Genomic DNA, 10,033 nt, shown 5'->3' with positions numbered 1-10,033 from the left:
GAGCAGGGACTCTGTCAGTGCTTGCTGTTGGTGTGTCATTCCTGGGAGAATCTGGCCCCCAGGTCATCCCATATTTGGGAAGTTAAAGTCACCCAAAAGGAATACATTGATGTGTTGTTCCAGTTTGGTGGCAACTTCTATCTTTGCTAGGCAGTCTTCAAATTTGCCTGTATAACTCGGAGCATCTGGTGGGTGATATGTAGTACATATAACAATATTAAGTTGTCTTATGTGTACAATTTTAGTGTCACACACTGAATTTGAATATGACAGCAGGACCTGGGGCGTGAGGTCCTCTCGGATGTGCACAACTCCACTATGCCTCCTCTCCTTTCTGTCTGAGCGTATGACAACATATTGTGGTATATATATATATATATATATATATATATATATATATATATATATATATATATATATATATATATATATATATATATAGATAGATAGATAGATAGATAGATAGATAGATAGATAGATATATATAGGCCTAGGAGTGACTGTGTGGTAAGTAGCTTGCTTACGAACCGCATGGTTCCGGGTTCAGTCCCACTGCGTGGCACCTTGGGCAAGTGTCTTCTACTATAGCCTCGGGCCGACCAAAGCCTTGTGAGTGGATTTGGTAGACGGAAACTGAAAGAAGCCCGTCGTATGTATGTATATATATATGTATGTGTGTGTATATGTTTGAGTGTCTGTGTTTGTCCTCCCCCGCCACAACATCGCTTGACAACCGATGCTGGTGTGTTTACGTCCCCGTAACTTAGCGGTTCGGCAAAAGAGACCGATAGAATAAGTACTAGGCTTACAAAGAATAAGTCCTGGGGTAGATTTGCTCGACTAAAGGCGGTGCTCCAGTATAGCCACAGTCAAATGACTGAAACAAGTAAAAGAGTATATATATATATATATATATATATATATATATATATATATATATATATATATATATATATATATATATATATACGTATAGATATGTAGATAAATTAAGAAATGGAGTTAAACGCAGGTGTTATTCAAATCTTTATACTTCCGGCATATGTTTCGAAGAAAAGATTGATATTATTCCGGAGGGAATAAAATGATGTAAAACAATGCAACCATCTCGTCAGGGAAAAAAAAGAGAAACAAACACATCAATAAGCCATTTTAACCGAATGTGATTACCGCGTATATGATGAAAGGGAATGCTGGTAAATCATTTAATTTTTTTTCCTTGACGAGATGATTGCATCGTTTGACATCATTTTATTCCCTCCGGAATAATATCAATGTTTTCTTCGAAACATATGTCGGAAGTATAAAAATTTGAATAACACCTACGTTTAACTCCGTTTCTTAATTTATCTATGTGATACAAAAACATTTCACTAAGTCCTGGAGTTTCTACCTTTATAAGTAGGCTGTAACATCCTTGGCACTTGTGTGAATTTTTGCTACCCTGGTAACTGTTTATTTTTTCCGTGTTATTTGTACACATTGAAATATATGTGTGTGACGAGCTTCTTTCAATTTCCGTCTACCAACCCCAGTCACAAGGCTTTGATCGGACCGTGGCTAAGTAGAAAAATGAACCTGGAGACATGTAGGTGAGAAGCAGACTTCTTACCACGCAGCCACGCCTGTGTCGTTGAAACTTAGGTGACCTACGAGTTTGAAGTCTTTTTTCTAAGTAGCTTCACCATATTCCACTGAACAGATAACACCGGGACATATTTGTGTTTATGTATATGTGTGCATATGTGTACGTATAAATGTATGTGTGTATGTATTATATCAACAGGTATGGTGATACAAACAGGAAAAAATAGGACTCAAAATATATGTAAAGAGTATAAGTATATGTATAGCAGAAGCAACAGAGTGACTCAAAACCCGAGAGTTTCGTGCGTTGGCATTTATCAAATTAGTTACCAAACTATTATCAAACTAATTTTGATAAGTGCCAACGCATGAAACTCTCGGCCCTTGAGACACTCTGTTGCTTCTACTAAATAGTAATATATAAATACTCGTACATACATACACACACACACATACTCGTGTAGATTCATATATATATGTGTGTGTGTATGTGTGTGTGTCTGCGTGTATGTATGTATATATATATATATATATATATATATATATATATATATATAAATCTTTAACATAGGCAATATTTCACAGAGATAGTCACAGACGTGTGTTTGCGCGCAGTCTGTACATATATTTTAGATTGTGTGCTTACGTACCTAGAATAGCAATTACATACAAAATAACTGTACTTAATATGTTGTACTAATTAAATATATTTATGTGTGCGTATGAATCTGTGCGAAGTTACCAACTACGGGATTTAGCTTACTAGAACCCACGTCTGTCTGCCTTCAAATCTTTTCCTATATTCTCCACGTCTACCTCTTTGAATCTACCCCCCCACACACAAACACACATACCCCCCCCCCCCAGTGCTCAGCAGTTATCTGTTTTCTGACATTTCTTTACTTTCTTTTTCTTCATTTCTTTTATATTTAATACGCACACACAGACACACACACATCATTGCCTGTATAAACCAATGTGCCTTTGTGCTTGTTTATGCAGACATTACGTAGTAAACACATACAAGATATATATATATGTGTGTGTGTGTGTGCATACATGCACATATTTGTACATAAATATACGTATATATATATGTAGCCATACATATGTATGTATGTATTTATATATGAATGTGTGTGCGTGTATATATAATTGCGTTTTTATAACTTTTTCCTTCCTCCTTTCTTTCTTTCATTTTTTTTTTTTTTGGTTTCTCAGAATTTTAATGTCGCCGTTTGTTTGTTTTTAGAGTTGTATTGCTGTTGATTTCGTTGTTCGTTATTTTCCTGCCTTCATTTCATCTCTCTCTCTCTCTCACTCACTTATTTCTTCATTTTCTTTCTTGTTCTTTTTATTTGCATTCTACATTACCATCTCTATATCAAATGTAAACTACTCTACTAACTGCTTTAATAACTTGCCAGCCACTCCCGCCCATCTGCCTGTGCGAGAGAGAGAGAGAGAGAGAGGGGGTGAGGGAGCGAAGGGAGGGAGAGGGGGGTTCTCCTCTAAGTTCTGTTTACATTTGCCCACCTCGGTCTGTCTGCTTGCATGTGTCTACGTCTCCGACCAAATACACATCTCTCTCTTTCTCTCTCTCTCTCTCTGTTTCTCATTTCTTCCTTTCTTTCTTTTTCTTTCCAACACGCTTTCTCTGTCTCTTGTTGTCTTTCACACTCGTGCACATGCACGCCTACACACACACACACACACACCGACGTAAGTATAAACATACTGAAACGAACACACATACAAATGTGTGTGTGTGTGTGTGTGTGTGTGTGTGTATGTATATATATATACATATGAGTATATGCATATATATGTACATGTATGTATATACGTTCATCTACGTGTACATATAGATACATAACTGGATACATGACGTGGCAAAAGAACAAGGACAAAATGGTAAACAAGGTGCAACAAACAAGCAGGCCACATAGAAACATCCCCTTCATCAGCTGCCACCATTAAAACTCCGGCGTTTCGAAGAATTATGGCAGTACGCATCGTTAAAATGGTTCTTCCCACGAACACAAATTAAATTGTTTTCGTGGAGGGTAGTGGCGGACGGAAAACAAGACAGGAAAACGAAACGGTGAAATAAACAAACAAAAAGGCTGTACAGCCAGACGTGAAGTGTGTGTGTATATATATATATATATATATATATATATATATATATATGTATGTATGTATGTATCTGCATGTATCTACTATAGCCTCGGGCCGACCAAAGCCTTGTGAGTGGATTTGGTAGACGGAAACTGAAAGAAGCCCGTCGTATATATATGTATATATTTAAATATATACGTGTGTGTGTATGTGTGTGTGTGTGTATATGTTTGTGCATTTGTGCTTGTCGGCCCAACATCGCTTGACAACCGATGCCGGTGTGTTTACGAACCCGTAACATTAGCGGTTCGGCAAAAGAGGCCGATAGAATAAGTCCTGAGATCGATTTGTTCGACTAAAGGCGGTGCTCCAGCATGGCCACAATCAAACGACTGGAACAAATAAAAGAATATATGCATATACATACATACATACACACACACACACACACATATATATATATATATATATATATATATATATATATATATATATATATATAATAATAATAATTCCTTATTTCGAACTCAAATATTTGCCTCTCTTTAACCATCTCACATCGTCTCTGATGAAGGGATATCCATAATATCCCAGAAACAGCTGTAAGACATTATATCTTTTCCCTTATAAATTTCCTAAAAACTCCTTACAGCCTTGATTTTGTTATCTCATTTTGTCTAATATACATATACATACATACATACATACATACATAAATACATACATACATATATATATATATATATATATATATATATATATATATATATATATATATATATATATATATATATATATATATATATATATATACTTATTTACATACATACATACATACGCACGTACATACGTAAGATCTGCGCAAATAAAAAATTCATAAAACTTTATGTGCATATATGCGTAATTATACATATGCACACACGCACGCACGCACACACACACACACACACACACACACACACACACACACACACACACACACACCTTTTCAAGTGGACTTTTTCATCTCTCCAATTGCTTGAAAATAATTACAAATCTGCTTTAAAAAATAACTTTACTCAACAACAACAATAATAATAATAATGATAATAATAATAATCCTTTCTAGTATAGGCCTGAAATTTTGGGGGAGTGGGGTAGTCGATTACATCTACCCCAGTGCTCAACGGGTACTTATTTTATCGACCCTGAAAGTATGAAAGGCAAAGTCGACCTCGGTGGAATTTGAATTCAGAACGTGCAGACGGACGAAATGCCGCTGAGCATTTTGTCCGACGCACTGACGTTTCTGACAGGTACAAGGACTGAAATTTGTGGAGGAGTTAGTCGATTAACATCGTCCCCTATATTTGATTGGTAGTACTTCCTTTATCGACCCCGAAAGGATAAAAAGCAAAGTTGACCTCGGCGAGATATGAACTTAGAAAGTTAAGAGCCGAAGGAAATGTCACTATATATTTTGTCCGACGCGCTAACGATTCTTTTCGCTCCACATCAACCCTGATCGTGCAGACTAGGACTGGAATTAAAAGCATTTCAACCGTGGCATCCTACTTATTTTGAAAGTTGTCTAGGACTATATTATTTAATGCATCTATCTTCATTTTATGACAGTAGGGCGTGATTTGATGGTGATTTGGTTGCTATTTCTAGCAGGCTGCTCTTTCGGCTCGTAGTAGCAACGATAGTTGTTGTTTAGCCCTAGGTCATCCCTGCTCGAGTAGCACTATGATCGTAGTCCAGTTGTTACCATCTCGCCTCTTTGTATATGTAGACATTGTCTGTGACGTCTTTTTCTTTAGGACAATAAGGTATGATTTGAGGAAGATTTGGCTGCTATTTCTAACAGGTTGACCTATAACGGAGGAGCTCTTTCTTTGGCTTATACCATATTAATGGTGGTGGTACTATAACAACTACTACTGGTGCTACTACTGGTGCTGCTGCCACTACTACTACTACTACTACTACTACTATCATTGTATCCCTATTGTTAACATAGAAACTATTTATATCTTCAATATTATATTAGAATAAATACATCTACAACTATTATTAGTTCTTACCGGCATTATTGTGTATAACAATGACTGAAATTTACAATAATATTTCACGGGGAGGCCCAGTGCATAACTTGTACTCAACTTCTCTTTAAGACCTCAAAGACAACGCCGGCGGGATACAAATTTCTTTTTTTTAATAAAGGGACGTAACTATGTACCGAAATACATATAGTCCGGTACCAAAGTAATAACGGTGATTTTTTTGGAGTGTGTGTGTAATATTTTGATTCATTGGCAGAAAACCATACATTTCAGCAAAGAATTCGCAGAATCGTTAGCACGCTACACAAAAATGCAAAAATGTTACGGCCATATATATTCTGTGATCGAATCCTGCTCAGGCCAACTTTACCTTTTCTTCCTTCTGGGATCGATAAAAAATAAAGTACCCGATTTAATTTTCCTATAAAGAATCCTAAATGAGAATGGTATTCAAGCGAGTGGTATTTACTTGGGGTATTTTATCGATCTTGAAAAGGACCGCCAAATGTGTTGTCTTTCTGGTGCTTTAAAGATTCTCCCCTCCTCCTCCCGCTTTGATGCTCTGAAGGAGGGAATAGTTAACTATATTGGGTCTCGATAATTGACTAGTTCTTATTTTATAGACACCGAAAGGTTAAAAGGGTAAAGTCTACGTTGATTTGCGAATATATATAAAGAATGGAAGGGTTGTGATGTTCATAACTCACCCCGAATATTGGAGAGTTAAGTGAATGGAAATAATACCCTGAGATAAGAATCGAAACCGGACTCGATCCTTCCAAGAACTTTAATAATTTTTTCATTTTTTTTTTAAGTACGAATTTTAATATTAGAGGGTAAGGTTGAGTATGGTTTATTCTGGTATATTATTAAATTCATAATTCTTTTTTATCGGACTCAGGGACATTAAAAGTCAAAACCGACAGTAGTAAGATCTGAAGCTGGTCCGATCTTCTCACATAAACGCAAGGCCACACATATAATATAGGAGACGACGAGTACTGGGTCAGTTCAACCGACGAGTGTAGACGGTTGAATTGACCCAGTAATCGTCTGGTACATATAATTTATTATTTTATTGAAATCATGAGGCATGGGTGGGGATGAACAGCATTTTGGCGGATTTGAAGTGGAATTCAGGCGGCATACGGGCATAATTCAGTACTTCAAAGCATTTAGTTCGACGCTCTGCCGTTTCAACCTCTCTACCGCCAAAATAATGATTTTTCTCTAGGTCTGGCACAAGGCCACCACGCTTATTGTGAGGCGTGTGTAGTGGGGAAATACAGACGATGTAAATCGACTATCCCTCGAAAGCGATGAGAAAAAAGTATATATATACATAGGCAAAGGTGATCTCGTTGAGATTCGATCTCCGAAAAACGTAACTAAATAATACCAAAAGCACTTTTTTGATCGGCGCCGCCGCTATACCATTTTCCACCATTAACATTCTGGTAATAATAATTTCTAAGGACAGATATTTACCGGGATGAGAACAGAACAATCGATTATATCGATCCATGTACTTTGACTGGGACTTTATTTTATCGAATCCCCACCCGCCAGAAAAAGATGAAAGGCGAAGTTAACCACGATGGGATTTGAACTTAGAACGCCTAAGAGACTGTTTTTATTTATTTTTTTGCGAATCCGCAAAATCATTAGCGTCCTAATGATAATATAATAAATGTTAATCGGTTCTTTATTCGCCACAAGGGCGACAGACGGGAGTGGAGGGGAATTATACAAAGACGGGCTATAAAATTTGAGGGTTTTTGTTGTTTTTCCTTTTTTAATAGCGAATGCAAAAAAAAAACTATTACATGTGTTGGGAAAGAGAGCAGCGGCAGAGTTGCGTCTTACACTAACAACCAGTATCGTTACTACTACTACTCCTCCTACTGCTATAACTACTGCTACTACTACGTTGTTCAGTACTACTGCCACCGCTCCCTCTACTATCAGGAGGAGTGACGACAGACTGGCAAGGAAGGCGACTACAGCAGAAACACAGACAGCTTAGAGTTGAGTTTATTATACACGTCACTTGTCCTCATACTCTCTCGACCGCTTACTTCCTCCTCCTACTACCACTCTCACTCACTCCTCGTTCTCTTTCTCCTCTTCCTTCATCTCGTTTTTTTTCCTCTTGCCCCCCCCCCCTCTGCTACTCCGACGACGAAGCTAGACGGAGACAGAGAGAAAAAGAAAGAGAGACTCAGACAGACAGAGAAGGAGAGAGACATAGAGATAAACGGAGCACTGCCAGCTGTTATATATACATATATACATATATATAAACAGTGAGAGAGAGAGAGGGAGAGAAAAAAGAGTAAGTAAGAGAGAGGGAGAGAGAGTGAACTAGAGAGGAGTGCTATAATATAAAAGTAAAGTCAACAACAACAACAAAACTCAAAAACCCGGCTACCTTTCTTCAGTTGGTGACCGGCAATTTATAGAGCGCCAGCCAAGTACTAAACATCTTTACTTTCCAGGATGATTTACAGGTGTTAAAAACTTCAACATGGTTGTGTTTACTTTGACTCTTGTCAGACAGTAAGTAGATTTACTTACTTAACCCGGCTACTACTCCACCGTTTACCTGTTTCGTTTCATTCTTGGTTTTTAACTTGAAATGCTTAATTCAAACTTACTCTTACTTCGGTGGTTTTTGTTTTTTCGTTCTTTCTTTTAATTTATTTTCATTTATTATTTAAAAAAAAAAATTTTTTGGCTTTGTTTTGATTTTAAAGAACTAGATGAAAACAAAAAAAACAAAAAAAGAATGTTTATTATTTTGATTACAACACCCGCTTTGATATCTATATATCTATTTATACATTTATAGATCTGTTTCAAGAATTATCTTTTGATGTGTCTACCCATAAATCTATCTATAGCAAATAAATATATATATACACACACTATCTTTCATTCTCCCAATCTATATCTTTACACACACACACACACACACACACATTATGTATGCGTGTCTATAAGTCTGTCTTTATACAATCATAACTATCGTTTGTGTATATATATATATATATATATATATATATATATATATGTGTGTGTGTGTATGTATGTATATTTATATATCGATATAGCTATATATATTTCTGTAGATCGATCTATTTCAACATCTCTCTCTCTCTCTCTCTCTCTCTCTCTCTCTCTCTCTCTCTCTCTCTCTGTATATATATATATATATATATATATATATATATATATCGGAATGATATTAAATGCTGTGTATATATATATATTTAGACGTTTAAGCATTTGTGCAGCGAAGTTCTTTCTGACACGATGTCTCTAAGTTATAGAGCTAGAAAGACTAAATGATCGTAGACTGCATACAGTAAGTGCATATGCAATGCACTTACAAATGACATGACATGAGTGTGTTTCAATGTAAATATTTCGCCCCGTACATACGCTCGCACGCACGCACACACACACACACACACACACACACACACTCATGTATGCATATCTGTGTCTGTCTGTCTGTCTGTCTGTATGAGTATATATTTATATATATATATATATATATATAGGTAGATGTATATAGTAACGCGCACACAACTTTGACTTTACGAACAGATGGAAAAATAACTTGATACTGAAATAGTTTAAATATTTAGTACAATGCTGAGATTACTCTCGGTACTCTGAGTGTATCGATAATATATATATATATATATATATATATATATATATATATATATATATATATATACACACACACGTACACACATGTACTCATATACACACGCAAATTTTATGTTTATATGAATGTGCGCACACACACATTCACACGGTGATACACATTACATGTGTACAGTTAAAATAAGACACATACCCGGCGAAATTTAAAACTTGCTGCTAGTATAATTATGATAAATATTAAACTCATTATTTGTATTGAGCCATTTATTCCAGCATTAATAGTTTTATACCCATCCAATGCTTATTCCCATTACATATATAATGATTTATGAAGACATTTAAGTATAAGTTAATCGAATGATTTCTGAAATTATATATATATATTTTGATAAACTGATACATACACACACATATATATATATCAGTTTATCAAAATTTTTGTGAAATTATATACATATAAGTTTATGTAAACGTGTTTTTAAACTCTATAGTTGTACATATTAATCTTTCATACATATGTGTGTGTGTGTATAAGTTTAATCATGTACGATAGGTGTGTGTATGTATGTCTGAGTAAATATAGAATTGCTTCTCTCTTTCTC

At 35.7% G+C, this 10,033-nt stretch overlaps 1 protein-coding gene across 1 annotated transcript in view; it reads left to right on the top strand.

The window, feature by feature from the left end:
- The first annotated feature begins 8,192 nt into the window (after positions 1–8,192).
- The window catches only part of LOC106867202 (uncharacterized), a 79,155-nt gene continuing 77,314 nt past the window's right edge, over positions 8,193–10,033 (top strand). The window contains exon 1 of the mRNA XM_052971052.2: positions 8,193–8,312. Coding sequence (XP_052827012.1) covers positions 8,281–8,312 — 32 coding nt within the window. The 5' untranslated portion in view covers positions 8,193–8,280. The remainder of the gene's footprint in view (positions 8,313–10,033) is intronic.

This window comes from Octopus bimaculoides, chromosome 1, assembly GCF_046866305.1.
Source record: "Octopus bimaculoides isolate indiv1 chromosome 1, ASM4686630v1, whole genome shotgun sequence".
Taxonomy (NCBI): domain Eukaryota; kingdom Metazoa; phylum Mollusca; class Cephalopoda; order Octopoda; family Octopodidae; genus Octopus; species Octopus bimaculoides.
This window is presented reverse-complemented; position numbering and strand designations above follow the sequence as displayed.